Raw genomic sequence first — 18,112 nt, 5'->3', positions numbered from 1 at the left:
GACCGCTGCAGCACCTCAACTCTGTGGCCATGTGGAGACGTACTGCCAGTAACACCTCAATTCAAGACTTAGGATGGCAGCAGGGGTGGCTGTGCACAGAGATGCTGCACCCAGAATTTGTCTCGAGGGGAGCAGCATGGCTGGACTGGCCCCATGACAACTCTGCCCTCCCCCAAGGAGAACTCGATAGAGCAGCCTCAGCCACTCCCTGTGACAAAAGCATGCGCTCTAGAAGGAGAGCTCCCACCTCTCCACCCTCTGATCAAAAAATAAGATTTTCCTTTGCTGTTGAACCGAACTCAGTATTGCTCTATTGGCACAAGAAACACCAGAGAGGGGGAACCCCTGTAGGTAACATAATTACATTCTGGAGGTTGTTTTGAATAAAATAACAGAATGTTAGAAATGGAAAAGATCTTGAGGTCATCCTTTTGCAGGTTAGAAAGCAAGGGCAAAGGAAAATGTAGCAATTTGCCCCCAGGATCCCAAAGCTGATAACAAAGCTCAGAGGAAAACTCAGGGGTCCTGCCTCATCCAGTTTCTCCATTGAGCAGGTTTTTATTTTTTAAAATGAATTTTCTGAGGCTTAACCAGGTTGAGTATATTGGTATCTCAGTATGAACTGGGAACAAAATGGTGAGGGTTTGGGGGTTTTTTAGCTGAAAACCTTTATGGGAGCTCTTAGTGTGTGTGTGTATCTGTGTTTCCTCAACACAATCAGTTGAAATTACCCTCCGTTCCAGGGCAATAGTTGACTAGGCTAAAAATATATAGCAATATTTGGAGGGATCTTAGTTACCCTGGCAGGTAACATCAAGTGAAAGTATTAGTGTTTGGGCATCCTGCCATCATGATGCTAAGCAAGGTTCTCTGAGGACCACTACCTAAAATGTTCATGGAGAATACTGTCCTGGGCATAGGCAGGGCGGTCTAGCCTCTGTACTGCTAGATCAACCCACTTATCAGTTCTCCAGAGGGTGGCAGTAATCTTCAGGAAGGAAAAATCACTGATTCTCCCCAACAAAGGCTGATCTACATGAATGTACCATGCTTGGTTTTGAGCTCAATGAAGGGATGTCTGCTTAACTGTGATAGTTGCCCAAATCTCTCCCTTCTGGTCAGGGGAAAGGAAGATATCTGAAGCAGAAAGAGGGTCTTTTGATGGTAATTATATCCCTCCCTGGACTTCCCCCGCTCAGTTGGTAGAGAATCCACCTGCAATGCAGGAGACCCTGGTTTGATTCCTGGGTCGGGAAGATCCGCTGGAGAAGGGATGGTCTACGCAGTCCAGTACTCTTGGGCTTCCCCTGTGGCTCAGCTGGTAAAGAATCTGCCTGCAATGTGGGAGACCTGGGTTCAATCCCTGGGTTGGGAAGATCCCCTGGAGAAGGGAAAGGCTACCCACTCCAGTATTTTGGACTGGAGAATTCCAAGGACTGTATAGCCCAAGGTATTGTATTGGTATATGGGAAAGAACAAACTTTTCCTTGGTGGCAATTATTTCTGAAATCCTAGTGATTTATATCTCACTCATGCTGCAAATTCATTGTGGATTGACAGGATCTCCTTTCCCCCAGGGTCTTTCAGGGAACAAAGCTGACAGAGGCTCCACCAATTAACAGGGGCTCACAAAGAGTCGGACATGACTGAGCGACTTTCCTATCCCTCCTTAGCCAGGAAGTGCAAGGTAAGTTCTGATTATACAAACCCTTAGGTTTGTATGTATCTCATCTGTAAAAAGAGGTGTGATCAGATGAACTTTTAAGATTTTTCTAGTTCTAGTAATTTTAACAGAAATGAATACATGTAAACCTTTGCCACACTGATTATGGAGTCTACACATATTCTTTTAGGTAAGAATTTTTATCTTTACTTTTTAGGATGAGTTTACCTATCTCATTGAATTATATATCTTTTGCATCTTGTATCCTCTTATATGAAATATGATGCTTCATCTTGCATTATTAATTGAGATTTTAATTTATAATAGAGAAGGATTGTAACTTTTCTCACTACTATCTAGAGCCATATCTCATTGAGAATTATGAAATATAGAAAAAATGATAATTTAAGAAAAAATAGCCTTACCATTGTTTTGATCTTTTTATACTTCTAAAATATTATTTTATGTGCACCATGACCATGGTGGAAAGAATGGTATCACCTTATGGTAGGCTATGCTTAGGTTTAAGTGAGCAACTGTAGTTTGCCACTCAGCCTACATGCACCTTCCTTCTGGAAAATTTCTTGAATATCCTTTAAGAAACCATCTCTCTTCTATTTTCAGTTGAGTGGAATAGATCTAAGTCTCATTTCCAAGGCTGATTTTAAGCCAACTAGCATTTCTCATGCCCCTGTCCACAGTGATTAGTTCAGGGGTGTTATTAGGATATTAGGATATATTTAATAAGCCTTCTGAAAAGGAGAAACTTCTTTTCTCCTCCTCCTCCCATTGTAGGAGGTTTTCTTCCCTGATGATCTGATGTGAGGTTGGTATTTGTGCCATTTGGGAATCACACGAAGTCTTAGATGAAATTAAGATGTAGTACACAGACAGCAAGAAAGACGAGATCCTTGGTAATACCATTTGAGTTGCTGGATAAAGCCACAGCTGAGCCCAGAGAAGCTCTATTCTTTATAGTTAATTGAGTCAGTAGCCCACACTTTTTCATTTTTGGCTCAAGCTGGTTAGAGTGGCACCTTTCTTTCATTTCTAACTGATCCCCTTGAGGTTAGATGGGGCCATTCACCTAGTCACGGCCAAGGAATGTTTAGTTTTTTATTAAAAACACTTAATTGCTAGTTCAAGGCTCTCCAGAACTCTTCCCATCCTAAGGTGTGCGTGCATGGTCAGTGGCTCATTCGCTCAGTTGTGTCTGACTCTTCGTGACCCCGTGGACTGTAGCCTGCCAGGCTCCTCTATGCATGGAATTTTTCAGGCAAGAATACTGGAGTGGGTTGCCATTTCCTCCTCCAGGGGATCTTCCCAACCCAGAGATCGAACCCTCCTGCATCTTCTGCGTTGTCAGGCGGATTCTTTACCACTGAGCCACGTGGGAAGCCCATCCCGTGGTACTGAGGAGCTATTAATTGGTGGAGCCTCTGTTGGCTTTGTTCCCTGAAAGACCATGGGGGAAAAGAGATCCTGTCAATCCACAATGAATTTGCAGCATGAGTGAGATATAAATCACTAGGTTTTCAGAAATAATTGCCACCAAGGAAAAGCTTGTTCTTTCCTATATACCAATACAATACCTTATGTTCTACACTCTGGGCTGTGGAACATGCTTTATACACAAGAATTATTGTAAACATATAAGGTAAAATACATTAACATCTCTGTAACAAGTATTTCCACAGACTGTTGACATGTGAACACAAGAAGGTAGGTTGGATTAGAATTCAATATTTTTTAAAAATCCATTTATAAGGCACACTTACGTGGATATTCAGATAAATCCTGCTAACACAAGCACCATCCTCTATACCCCAAACACAAACTTCTCCTGACTGTGTGAGTGTCTGTAAAAGAAAGAAAAATAAAACTCAAATGGAAAATAAGACTGCTACGGGACCATGTTCTAAATTTCTTTCTAGTATGTCAATCACTGATGATTGAAAATAAAATTTCATTTTATTTATGTGGATTAAAATTACTTTACAATCTCAATGTTAATACTTCTGAACAAATATTAATACCTTTCAGTTCAGTTCAGTTCAGTTGCTCAGTCATGTCTGACTCTGCAACCCCATGAACTGCAGCACTCCAGGTCTCCCTGTCTATTACCAACTCCCAGAATTTACTCAAACTCATGTCCATTGAGTCGGTGATGCCATCCAACCAGCTCATCCTCTGTCGCCCCCTTCTCCTCCCACCTTCAATCTTTCCTAGCATGAGGATCTTTTCAAATGAGTCAGTTCTTCGCATAAGGTGGCCAAAGTGTTGGAGCTTCAGCTTCAGTATCAGACATTCCAATGAATATTCAGGAGTGATTTCCTTCAGGAGTGACTGACTGGATCTCCTTGCAGTCCAAGGAGATCTTCTCAAGAGTCTTCTCCAACACCACAGTTCAAAAGCATCAATTCTTCGGCGCTCAACTTTCTTTAAAGTCCAACTCTCACATCCGTAATGACTACTGGAAAAACCATAGCTTTAACTACACAGACCTTTGTTGTAATGTCTCTGCTTTTAAATATGTAAAGTAATATGTATTTAACATGTATTAAATGCATATTAAATAATATTTAATATTTATTAAATGCATATTTAATATGTAAAGTAATGTCTCCGCTTTTTCATATGCTGTCTAGGTTGGTCATAACTATTCTTCCAAGGAGTAAGTGTCTTTTAATTTCATGGCTGCAGTCACCATCTGCAGTGATTTTGGAGCCCAAGAAAATAAAGTCTGTCACTGTTTCCATTGTTTCCCCATCTACTTGCCATGAAGTGATGGGACCGGATGCCATGATCTTAGTTTTCTGAATGTTGAGTTTTAAGCCAACTTTTTCACTCTCCTCTTCCACTTTCATCAAGAGACTCTTTAGTTCTTCTTCGCTTAATATGTGTTGGTGTAAATTTTTTTGGTATTTATCCTTCTAGTGCTCTCTCAGCTTCCCAGATCTGTAGTTAGGGGTCTGACATGAATTTTGAAAACTTCTCAGCCATTATTACTTCACACATTTCCTCTGTTCGTTCCTTCCTTTCTCTATTGTGTGTATGCTAAACCTTTTGTAATTGTCCCGTGTTCTTGGATATTCTGTTCATTTTGATTCTTTTTTTCTTTTTGAATTTCAGTGTTGAAGGTTCTACTGACATTTCTTCAAGCTTATTGATTCTTTCCTCTGCAATATTCAGTCTATTGATGAGCCCACCAAAGGCATTCTTCATTTCCGTTACAGTGTTTTATATTTCTAATATTTATTTTCATTCTTCATGTTTCCATATCTCTACTTATATTTTCCAATCATTCTTTCATGTTGCCCACTGTTTTCATAAGACCCCTTAGTATATTAATCATAGTTGTTTTAAATTTCTGGCCTGATAAATTACAATATCTTTGTAATTATTTTCAGATACAACAATATCTGAGTCTGGTTCTGATGCTGTCTCTGTATCTTCTAACTGTTACTGTCTTTTAGTATGCCATATAATTTTTGTTAAAAGTTGGACATAATGTACTGGGTAAAAGGATATGAATTAAGTAGGCTGTAATATGGGGTTTTATGCTTATCTGGCTAGGAGTTAGGCTGTGTTTATTGTCTGCTGCAGCTGAACATGTCAGAAACTAAAACTGCCTCTAGTGTCCTCGTTTTTGGTCTGAGATGTGCAGATTCTCCCATTGTAATCCCCCTGGGTACTGGCTCCAGGCCTGGTTTCTGCTTCTGGGTATCTGCTCCAGTAAGCTATGATTCTTTGCATCTGCCTGTCTGTCTCTATAATTTTGGGGGCAGTGGTTTCCCCTATGACCCCAATTCTCTGATGGGTCTGAGAGGAATGGTTGATTTTAAGTTTATTCAGCTTTTCTTTCCCCCTGATGTAAGGTTCTTTACATGCTAGACTGGAAACCCAGAATTCGTCTTGTCCATTTTTCTTCTTTCACAGGATCAAGACTGAAAGCATTTTAAAGTAACTGCAACGTGATACAGTTTAAATTCTGTTTCTTGAATAGGAGGGAGTGAGCACATGATGTTGTGGATCAAGTATCTAATTCTAAACGTGAAAATCTTGTATTAAATTTTTAAATTTAATTCTTATCAGAGAATATCTGAAAGAAAAAGCATATAATCAGAATCTGATAACTGGAAGAACTCTTTAAGTGTTACCTATTCCATAGTTTATGTATCTTTTTATTAATATTTGCTAGAACTCCCAAAATCTTAATGGATTTGTTGATGAATCATATGGAAAGTGAATTATATTTCTCGAGATCAACTAAAGGTAAGCAGTTAATCATCAGAAAAAAATTTTCTTTTCTAAATGTAGAAGGTGGTTTTTTTTTTTTAAAAAGTAGATTGAATACATGTTTTATGCATGGCAACTATTTCATTTTCATTTTCAGATGGGGCTGGATCACTCTGAAAAAGGGTAAAACACTAATAGTTTAATGAGTGTTGACAATTCACTAGCAATGAATGTGTTTAAAGATATGGCTTGGAAAGCTTGGATGGTGAATACAAACAGGATGGCTGTTAAGATTTTAATTGCTTTGGTCATGTTCAGAGACTTAATGTTATGAAGTCACAATGTGATGATGTCATTTTAACTGGGGAGTAGATCTAACGATGGAACTGGCTGGCATTCCTATTGAATCTTCGAGTACACTCTGCTTCCTGTTTGCAACAGGTTGCATGTGAATTTCCAAATCTCATCCTTAAATCCTATTGTGGAACAAAGACAATATTCCTTACCATGCAGTATTCATTTCCAGGTGTGATAAAGTCTGTTGCCTGAAATTTCCCATCACAAGCCTCTAGGACTTTTTCAAAGGTTGGCTCCTCACCAAAAGTATAAATAAAAATAGACCCCTGTAAATATACCAAAAAAGAAAAAAATAATGCAATTGTTGTGTGTTCTGTTGAACAAATAGTTATTAAATGTTCCCTGTAAGTAATAAGACACTGTGTGGGAAAATGTGATGGGAAAGTAGAGATAAACTCAGTAAGGCCCTGACCTTGAGGAGCTTAAAATCTAAACACTTGTTTTACTGAATCTTGCATTCACTCATCAATTAAAATATTCAATAAATAAGACTTCTTTCCTCCATTTCCAGGCATTTGTTTTTTAGATTATAAAACATAATGAAGCACTTTTTCCTGACTTCAAAAATTATGTTTATTTATGCAGAAAGTTTGAAGAATGTAGAAAACCAAAAAAGTTGTTGCTGCTGCTGCTGCTAAGTTGCTTCAGTCGCGTCTGACTCTGTGCGACCCCATAGACAGCAACCCACCAGGCTCCTCCATCTCTGGGATTCTCCAGGCAAGAACACTGGAGTGGGCTGCCATTTCCTTCTCCAAGGCATGAAAGTGAAAAGTGAAAGTGAAGTCGCTCCGTTGTGTCCAACCCTTAGCAACCCCATAGACTGCAGCCCACCAGGCTCCTCTGTCCATGGGATTTTCCAGGCAAGAGTACTGGAGTGGCTTGCCATTGCCTTCTCCAAAACAGTTGTTAAGATGAACTAAATTCTATCACATACTAGACCATGATGGGTACTAATGAAACTTTAAAATAAAATTTTGTGAAACTTGTAGAGGTGTGTCTGAAGCTGTTACTTTAAAACTTGTTTATCATTCTCAGGTTCCAAATTCATCTCTCAAAAAAAAAAAAATCTATCCTGTACCTTATGCATCTCTGCCAAGTAACTATACTACGGTATGGTTACTAGCAATAAGAAGTCTGTTTTAAACTGATCACAAGTTCTTCACGTTTACTTGAGTTAAACATGAATGTTTTTATTCTTGTTTATGTAAAAAACACAACTCTGTAAAGTCTAAACTTTGGTAGGTATTTACTGATTTTATCTTTCATTCATTCCTTCAACAAATATGGAGTGGACACACTGTGCCAGACACAGCTCTGGATGCTGGGGCTACATCAGAGGACAGAACAGACAAAAATTCCCTGCCTTCATGGAACTTACATTCTACTGGGGGATTCAGTCAATAAATAAGATATCTAAATAATATATATCATAAGTTAATGAGCAATAATTATAGAAAGAAAAAAAATAAAGCAGGGAAAGAGCACATGACATGGCAAAATAAGAGGATAGAATTTAAACCTGTGTGTCCATGAAACACTTTACTGAGAAGGTGAGTTTAGGGAAAAGACTTGAAGGACATGAGGAAGGTATTCCTGTGGACTCTGTGGGGAATGCATTCCAGACAGAAGGAACAGCCAGTGCTCTCTGAGGGAGGAGCAAGCCTGGTGAGTACAAAAGGCTTACATGATGGCCAGCATGACTGAAGCAGGGTGAACAAGAAGACCAGTGGGAGATAAGGCCAGGGTGGGGAGTGGAGTCCACATCATGAAGAACCTTGTAAAGCATAGTGAAGATTTTGGCTTTTACTCAGAATAACATAGGCAATCACTCGAGGGCTCTGAGTAGTAAAGATGCTTTTCTCACCTTGGCTACTGTGTTAAATACACACGTTTATTCTATTAAGTACTGAGAAAAGTATATTAAAATCTGTTGAGATTATGACTTTGCTTTTCCTTGTCATTTTGTCATGTTTTGCTTTATATATTTTGAAGTTATTTTATTTGGTACATATATATCTTAAAAGTTTATAGACTTCTAGTGAATCTAACCTTTTACTATTCTAAAATATTAATAAACTCATTTATCCTTAGGAATGATTTTTGCCCAAAAGTCTATTTTGTCTAATACTAATATATCTCCAAAGACTTTCTTTTGGTTAGTGTCTGCATGATATATCTTTTCCTATCTTTTTATTTACTTTCAATCTTTAATTTGCTTTCAATGTTACTATATTTTTAAAAATTTACTTTCAATCTTATGCTTTAGATATGTCACTTGAAAACAGTGCATAGTTAGGTTTGGCTTTTTTTAATCAAATATGCTAATATTTGCCTTTTAACTAGATCAACTATTCTGTTTTGCTTTAATTGTAATTACTAGTATATTTGAGATTAAACATTACACTTTAATTTATGCTTCCTGTTTTCTTCTCAGTTGTTTGTATATCTTTATTTCTCTTTTCTTTTCTTCTTTTGGGTGGCTTTCTTGAACGCTTCCACTTTGCCCCTCTATTATGTGGAAATTTCATCTGATGTTTCAGTTCTTTTTTGGTTACCTTACAGGTCAGAACACGTATACTTAATTTATAAACATCAGAAGAACTTAAAACCTTTCCTCTCTCAGCGGGTGAAAGAACCTACCTCCCAGTGCGGGAGACTCAGTTTTGATCCCCGAGTCTGGATTGATCCCCTGGAGAAGGAGATGGCAACCTGCTCTAGTATTCTTGTCTGAAAAATCCCATGGACAGAGGAGACTGGCGGGCTGCAGCGAGTCAGACACAGCTGACTGGCTGAGCACGCAGCACACGCCTTTCCCTCCAGCTTCACATTACTGTTGTTGTTTTATACAGTCAGTCTTCACTTACATTTCTCCACACATTTACTACTGTTCTTCATTCTTTTTGCATCACAGTCTTTCCTTCTGGGATCATTTTCCTTCTGCCTGAAGAACATTCTTTAGAATTTTCTCTACTGATGACGTACTAACAAACGCTCATTTCTAAAAATGTCAGTTTTCATCCCTATACTGAAAAGTATTTTCCCTGGGTATAAAATTCAGCGATAGCAACCTTATTTCACTAAATCAGGGGTCAGCAAACTTCTTCTATAAAGGGACAACCAATAAATATTTTAGGCTTTGCAGGCCGTGTAGTCTCTCACAACTACTTAATACTATCATTGCAGTGTCAAAGCAGCCGTGGACAATACATAAACAAGTGGGTCTGACTGTGTTCCAGTAAAATTTTATTTACAGAAACGAGCAGGAGGCTGGTTTTGACCCAAGGGTCCACAGTTTGCTGACCCCTGAACTACATGGAAGATATCATTCTATTCTTTCTTTCTTATGTTATTGCCAAAGAAGTCAGCTGTTAGCCTAATTGAAAGTCCCTTGAAATAATCTGGTTTTCTGTCTAACTACTTTTAAGATTTTCTCTTTGTCTTTAGTTTGCAACAATTTCACACTGGTAAGTCTGGGTGTGTATATCTTTTTATGTATCCTGCTTGGGATTCACTGCACCTCCTGAAGCTGTGAATTCATATCTTTAATCAGTTCTGGAAAATATCTCCTTAAATATTGCTTCTGTCTGACTCTCCTCTTTGGAATTCCAATCAAATACATGTTAGATCTTTTCACTATATCATTCATTTCTTTTACCTTCCCTTCTATATTTCACATACTTTCATCTCTTGGGTACGTTCTGAATAACATCTTCCAATCTATCTTCATCTGTTCTCTCTTTGGCTGTGTCCAGTCTTCTGTCAGACATATTCATTTCATTTTTACTTTGTAAGTATATTTTTCTTTTGTATGATTTCTATTTGTGTCTTTCTCCCTTCTCTTAGGTTACATTTTTTATTGTTTTCTGTCCTCCATAGATACTTCAAGTTTTTCACTTATTAAGACATCATTAACACAGTTGTTTTAACTTCTGGTAATCACAGAAACTTAAGTCTTTCCATATTTTAGTTTCAATTTCTCTTAGGCAAAAAATCATTCAATTTTACTTGTAATTTATCTAAAATCATTGCCCAACAATATAAACTGCTATTCCTGACTTAGGAGTCTTCCTAACAGTATAATTCATGTGGGCATTTGATTTTATCCTGCATTTATTTCCCTCCCTTCTTCTCTTATAGAACCTATACTCTCCTTAGCGAACCACCCATTACCACAATCTCAGTTTATGTTTGAGTAGATGACAGAGGATGAGATTGTTGGATGGCATCACCGACTCAATGGACATGAGAATGGGTAAACTCTGGGAGTTGGTGATGAACAGGGAGGCCTGGTGTGCTGCAGTCCATGGGGTCACAAAGAGTTGGACATGACTGAGCGACTGAACTGAACTAAACTGAGATGACCCTACCTAGGCTCCAAGGTTAGACGTGTGACCTAAGCCTGGTCAATAAGAGTTTAGAATCCCTCTGGACATAGTAATTGACCCAGGGGTAGAAAGGTGACCCAAGTTAGTACAGTAAGTCCAGGTTACAGGACATTTTTTTCCCACCTGGTATCTTTCTACTAAGGTCACCAAGAGGATAAAAATATAAAACTGGAGTTTCAGGACGTTCTTTTGACACTATCTTCATAGAAAGGGAGGAAGTAGAGAGGAAACAGAGCTAAGATATGGCAGAAAAACAAGGCTAATAGCAACACGGGAGCGCCCAGATTTATATCAATTCCTTGCTTGCTTTCAGTTATATATACACAAAAAGAAGAAACAACACTCAAGTGTTTCCTGGACTTTTAAACTGGCTGATTTTTCATTCGCAAGCTAACGAGTCCTGACTAGTAATGGATCATTATGCAGCACATTCTGCCCTTCTTTCCTGTCATGCAATGATGATAATAATAATATCTGAAAACTTATCAAGAAATCGCCATCTAGCATACCTTGTCTGTCTGAATCAGCAACATTCTGTAACTAGGAGAAAACATCAAATGTTCCACCGGCCTTTCAACCTCAAGAAAATCCTCTACTTTGTAATTTGTATCTTTAATAAGTAAAGAATACACAAAGCCATCCTAGAAACCAAAAACAATGAGATAAATGAAAATTAGTCTCAGTCCATGCATAGTATACTTTCCTCATCAAATCAGCTAAGATTTATTGATTAGTATCTACTGTTCATTTTTGGAAACATCATCTATGTTTACATTATCTAGAATGTTCTGTCTTCATACCTTTATTTAGCCAATTTTTAACCATGTTTCCTGCTCAGTTTTTAATTTTATCTTTTTTTTCTGACACATTTTCAATTACCCAAAATTTTACTAATCTCCCCTTTCTTTGAACTTCTTTAGTATTTATCACCTTACCACATTCTTTCTGAAAAAGGACGTGGGGTAGATGAGGCAGGGTTTACTGTGTGGCTGGTATTCAGCAGTCTCCTTACTTCAAAGGACCTTAGCCTTAATGTATGTTCTTTAATCATTATTGTGTGCATTTCTTAAATCTCTAAATGACTCAAAGGTAGGGAGTGCGCTGCTTATTTCCTTTGTATTCTCCTTTCTAGTTTTTCACACAGTGCGAGAAACAGGGCACTGTTTCTACCCAGTGAAAATGGGTTGGTTAAATGTTGATCAGTAAGTTGTAAACAGTTTTAGGTTAATTTAACTACTTTCAAGAAGAACTTAAGTTATTTTTACAGTAATGAAAAGATTTTGGGCAAACTCAGGCATCATTTCTAGATTAGACCCCCTAATGACTAAGAGGTATTTGTGAGATGGCTTGGTTCAGACTTGGGACCTGGGGAAAAACGTGCAAGGTGCTTTCTCCAAGATCATCATCACTCTCCATCCCTCACCAGAACAGATGCTCCAAGCTTTCCTTTAAACTAGATTTAAAAACAAAAAAACAAAAAAACAAAAAAACCCACCAAGGGTGACTTGAAAAGGACAAATGCAGACTAAATGTAGAAAGAGGTAGTCCATTGCAAGGTTGGGGAGAGGAGATTATGCACTAAATGTAGGTTTATGAGCTCCAGACTGCTTCCTGTTGGTGGAGCTTTCATTCTGACAGCATTTTGCAGCTGCCCTTAGGTTCCTAGAGGTGTGATTTGTGGCAAAAGAAGAGACGAAGCTAACAGTGGTTTGGGACAGCTACCAGTAGACCAGAGATTTTACTGTAGGTCAAACCTTGATTACAACCACATGGAAAAGTAACATGGTCTGGCCCCTTTTCTTACTTAATGAAGCTGTGTGCCCTAAAAAATGAGAAAGGACTTTGGAGTTTACCATGCTTGGGTTCAATTTCCAGCTTCTCCACTTACTGGTTGGTGAACTCTGGAAGACTTGACTCCTTTGAGTGTGTGTGTGTATGTATGTTTTGGGGTGGTAGATTTTTAAATTTTATTTATTTGCAATAAGACAGACATATGATAGTTCACTATAATGTTTTCTATAATTTTGTATATATATATAATTTGTAATAAAAGGTTTTACAATAGCATCCCCTGAAGAAACAATTTTAATTAATAAACTAACAGAACTTGATATCACATATTATGGTTCATCATAGTAAATGGCAGTAAATAGAAATTTTGTATATTTTATTTTTCCATTTGACATATTTTTTAACCATTTTAAATTGAAGTATAGTTAATTTACAACATTGTGTTAGCTTCATGGGTTTATATATTTTTATTGAAAGCAATTAATTTTGAAGAAAAAAATACATTACAATTCCAGAAGCAAGCACGCCTCCCTTCTGATACGCCATGGTGACGGGACTGAGGAGATTTCTTTCAACTTTGGGAAAGAAAAACAAAGTGAAACAGGTGACAGATAATTAAAAGTGCCATATAGAGTGATTAGTCTCACTTGCTTTCCTAGGGCTATTCATTTCTTTGTAATTCCTTTTTCTACAGATCAACTTCCTATCAGAATACATGCTATGATGCCTCTCAAACAATAAAGAATAAAAGCTACTTTGCAATGGTTACTGATGATAATGATAAATTAATAATTAATGATAAATCACACAAGTTGTTTTTTTTTTAATGTTCTGTATCATCAGATCTATGGGAGTAACATTGTGCAATTATATAGTAAATATATTTCCTTTTTTAAGGAAAGAAATTATCAGAGATTTTAAGAGGCTGGGGGGAAAAAAGACAAAAACGATGTTATTATTAAACTGTATACTTGAGATTTGCATATTTTATGGCGTGTAAATTTGTACCTCAATAAATAAAACATGGTGGATTTTTAAAAGTAAAAATAAAAAAAGATTTATAAGGTCTTTGTTATTAATAAAATATTGTCCTGGGGGAATGTCATAAAAAGCACACTAGCTTTTATGTAGATAAACTGCAAGAACTACAAGATCAAAGGCTCAGAGACACCTGCCAGACTTTTATTTATCACATACTACCTGCTCAGCATTTTGCCAGATGCTAAGACACATAGTGCCCTTTCCTCCAAAGACTGTTCACCTCCCAGTAGCTTCTTCTCTTTAATCCACCTGCCACCAGAATCCATTGCTATGAACCTGGCCTAGTCTAGATGCCTGCTGCTTATAGCTACTTCTTTCCTAAACTATGGATAATTTATGTCTGCAAGCACAGTTCCAGTTGGGGTACATCTCCACTCAGCAGTTGATGTCATTCTACTGTCAGATAGATTAGGTATAAACACCTTAGTCAGATTCAAGGTCAGATGTGGTATCACTTAGACGTCCCTTTATCACCACTATTTCTGCATAACACTTGATGCTCCAGACAAACTGGACAACTTCTTGTTTCTCAACCTTCCCCATGTTTTCTCGTTTACATGGATACCATTGTTCAAAATTTCACCTACCCTCATCTCTGCCTGTGAACCTATCCTTTAAGGGCTATTTCAAATGCCACCTACAACAGGACTTAATTTGGCATTTTCCCCTCATCTGAATTCCCATAGAGCTTTATGACGCTTTCCTCACATCTTGATTTTTCTGGCTGCAATTATCTGTCAACTTGTCTTATTCTCTTTAATAAAATATAAATACCTTGAGGCTATTGATTATGAGATTATATATTTGCCACCTATATCAACTTAAAGGCAGCAGTGTCCTCCACATTGTAGAAGACAGAAAACATTTATTTGGAAGTATTTTAATATATGTATCATGAAAATGATAAGAAATAGTACATAGGATGGAATTAGTGAGCAATAAAAGACTACGTACAGGGACTTCCCTGGTAGTCCAGTAGTTAAGACTCTCAACTTTCACTGCAAGGGGTGCAAGTTCGATCTTTGATTGGGGAACTAACATCCCATATGCTGTGCAGTATGGCTAAAAAAAAAGACTATATACAACTAAGTCCTAAATTGTATAAAACATCACAAAATAGGAATTTGGAAATGAGAAATATTGTTTATAATTCACTTTACAAACACAAAGAGGTGCCAATTTACCCTCTAGCAATCTCTGGGATTAAACTATAGAGCCAAAGTTGAAGTCACTGTTCCTAAGTTCAGAGTTGATGACTAGTGGGAAAGACAGTCTTATTTAACTTATATGCAGAGTATATCATGCAAAATGCTGTGCTGGATGAAGCACAAGCTGGAATCAAGATTGCTGGGAGAAGTATCAGTAACCTCAGATATGCAGATGACACCACCCTTATGGCAGAAAGTGAAGAAGAACTAAAAAGCCTCTAGATGAAAGTGAAAGAGAGTGAAAAAGCTGGCTTAAAAATCAATATTCAGAAAACTAAGATCATGGCATCCAGTCCCATCACTTCATGGCAAAGAGATGGGGAAACAATGGAAACAGTGACACACTTTATTTTGGGGGGCTCCAAAATCACTGCAGATGGTGACTGGCAGCCATGAAATTAAAAGATGCTTACTCCTTGGAAAAAAAGCTATGACCAAACTAGACAGCATATTAAAAAGCAGAGACATTACTTTGCCAACAAAAGTCCATCTAGTCAAAGCTATGGTTTTCCCAGTAGTCATGTATGGATGTAAGAGTTGGACTATAAAGAAAGTTGAGCGCCAAAGAACTGATGATTTTGAAATGTGGTGTTGGAGAAGACTCTTGCGAGTCCCTTGGATTGGAGATCCAACCAGTTCATCCCAAAGGAAATCAGTCCTGAATATTCATTGGAAGGACTGATGCTGAAGCTGAAACTCCAATACTTTGGCAACCTGATGCAAAGAGCTGACTCATTTGAAAAGACCCTGATGCTGGGAAAGATTGAAGGCAGGAGGAGAAGGGGATGACAGAGGATGATATGTTTGGATGGCATCACCAACTCGATGGACATGAGGAGTTTGAGCAAGCTCTGGGAGTTGGTGATGGACAAGGAGGCCTGGCGTGCTGCAGTCCATGGGGTCGTAAAGAGTCAGACACAAATGAGCAAATCAACTGACTGACTGGGAAGGACAGTCAGGCACAGGAGGCATTATATTTTGATAACAGCAGAGGATGAGGCTCTAACAAAGATGTGAGTCTGATGGAACCCCAGATGGGGCACCTGAGTTTGCCTGTAAGTTGGAGTGAGGACACAGAGGCTCCACAATGGATAATTTCACTAGGTAGAGAGGAAGACATGGCATCCTAGACAAAGGTAACTCCCAATGCCTGCAGGCAGAATTTAGAGAGAGTACAGGAATGATGAGAACTTCTATGAGGCTCAAGTGGGAGAGCTGAAACTGGAATGACAGGCCAGAAGAGAGACTTATTCTTTAGAAAGCTGAGGGATGGAATTGTGAACATAAGATCAGAGGGTGGCCCAGGCCCGGAGAGTCCAGATGAGAGTAATGGGAAGAGTGAGGTGGGGGGAGTGTGGCAGGCTGGGGTAGGAAAGCTGAACCTAATGGCTTTACTTTCACAGTGGAGGGTAAGTCAGGAAACAGGAGAGGGAGTATATGAAGATGTGTAGATGGGGAAGACTTGCTGTAGGATGTGGTGTTTGAGCTGCAAACTGGAGGATTCAGAGTGAAAGGTGATAAGGGAATGAGCTGGCTGTGAAATGTCTGTGAAATGATGGGAAGAAATGACTGGCTAGATCAGAAAACTCATGCTGGGGAGTAGTCAGAAATAATATTAATGGTACAGGTAAGAAAAGATCAGAGAGGGCTTGAAATTAAGCCATAGTCATCCTTGAGTTGTTCCATGTCCAGTTCTAACTGTTGCTTCCTGGCCTGCATAAAGATTTCTCAAGAGGCAGGTCAGGTGGTCTGGTATTTCCATCTCTTTCAGAATTTTCCACAGTTTATTGTGATCCACACAGTCAAAGGCTTTGGCATAGTCAATGAAGCAGAAATAGATGTTTTTCTGGAACTCTCTTGCTTTTTCCATGATCCAGAGGATGTTGGCAATTTGATCTCTGGTTCCTCTGTCTTTTCTAAAACCAGCTTGAACATCAGGAAATTCATGGTTCATGTATTGCTGAAGCCTGGCTTGGAGAATTTTGAGCATTACTTTACTAGCGTGTGAGATGAGTGCAATTGTGTGGTAGTTTGAGCATTCTTTGGCATTGCCTATCTTTGGGATTGGAATGAAAACTGACCTTTTCCAGTCCTGTGGCCACTGCTGAGTTTTCCAAGTTTGTTGCCATATTGAGGCCATATGCAGGCCAGGAAGCAACAGTTAGAACTGGACATGGAACAACAGACTGGTTCCAAATAGGAAAAGGAGTACATCAAGGCTGTATATTGTCACCCCGCTTATTTAACTTATATGCAGAGTACATCATGAGAAATGCTGGACTGGAAGAAACACAAGCTGGAATCAACATTGCCGGGAGAAATATCAATAACCTCAGATATGCAGATGACACCACCATTATGGCAGAAAGTGAAGAGGAACTAAAAAGCCTCTTGATGAAAGTGAAAGAGGAGAGTGAAAAAGTTGGCTTAAAGCTCAACATTCAGATAACGAAGATCATGGCATCCGGTCCCATCACTTCATGGGAAATAGATGGGGAAACAGTGGAAACAGTGTCAGACTTTATTTTTTGGGGCTCCAAAATCACTTCAGATGGTGACTGCAGCCATGAAATTAAAAGACGCTTACTCCTTGGAAGAAAAGTTATGACCAACCTAGATAGTATATTCAAAAGAAGAGTCATTACTTTGCTGACTAAGGTCCATCTAGTCAAGGCTATGGTTTTTCCAGTGGTCATGTATGGATGTGAGAGTTGGACTGTGAAGAAGGCTGAGTGCTGAAGAATTGATGCTTTTGAACTGTGGTGTTGGAGAAGACTCTTGAGAGTCCCTTGGACTGCAAGGAGATCCAACCAGTCCATTCTGAAGGAGATCAACCCTGTGATTTCTTTGGAAGGAATCATGCTATAGCTGAAACTCCAGTACTTTGGCCACCTCACGCAAAGAGTTGATTCATTGGAAAAGACTGTGATGCTGAGAGGGATTGGGGGCAGGTGAAGAAGGGGACGACAGAGGATGAGATGGCTGAATGGCATCACTGACTTGATGGACGCGTGTTTGAGTGAACTCCGGGAGTTGGTGATGGACAGGGAGGCCTGGCATGCTGCGATTCATGGGGTCACAAAGAGTCGGACACGACTGAGCGACTGAACTGAACTGAACTGATCCTTGAGTTAAACATGGAAAATGGTCAAGAGGGGCAGTGTTGATGTATGGCAAAACAAATACAATATTGTAAAGTAATTAGCCTCCAATTAAAATAAATAAATTTAAATAAAAAATAATAAAAATTAGGAAGAAAAAAAAAAGAAGGGCAGTTTGGCAGGGATGGGATGCCTGGTTTGGGTCAACTATGGATTAAGCTCAATGAAATCAGTTCTATGGTTGCTGCGGAAATCAAGGTGTGAAAGAATAAGAATTAGAGTGGAAAGTGCATTGGTCAGGTTGGAGATCTTGCCCTGGCGAGACTC

At 38.7% G+C, this 18,112-nt stretch overlaps 1 protein-coding gene across 1 annotated transcript in view; it reads right to left on the bottom strand.

Annotated features, from left to right (window-relative positions):
• The window catches only part of CFAP43 (cilia and flagella associated protein 43), a 99,325-nt gene that overhangs the window by 54,648 nt on the left and 26,565 nt on the right, over positions 1–18,112 (bottom strand). The window contains exons 7-10 of the mRNA XM_018041743.1: positions 12,943–13,010; positions 11,154–11,285; positions 6,409–6,525; positions 3,442–3,522 (exon numbers count right to left, since the gene is read on the bottom strand). Coding sequence (XP_017897232.1) covers positions 3,442–3,522; positions 6,409–6,525; positions 11,154–11,285; positions 12,943–13,010 — 398 coding nt within the window. The remainder of the gene's footprint in view (positions 1–3,441; positions 3,523–6,408; positions 6,526–11,153; positions 11,286–12,942; positions 13,011–18,112) is intronic.

Source organism: Capra hircus, chromosome 26 (genome assembly GCF_001704415.2).
Source record: "Capra hircus breed San Clemente chromosome 26, ASM170441v1, whole genome shotgun sequence".
Taxonomy (NCBI): Eukaryota; Metazoa; Chordata; class Mammalia; order Artiodactyla; family Bovidae; genus Capra; species Capra hircus.
Note: the sequence above shows the minus strand (reverse complement) of the source record. Positions and strands in the feature narration are given on the sequence as shown.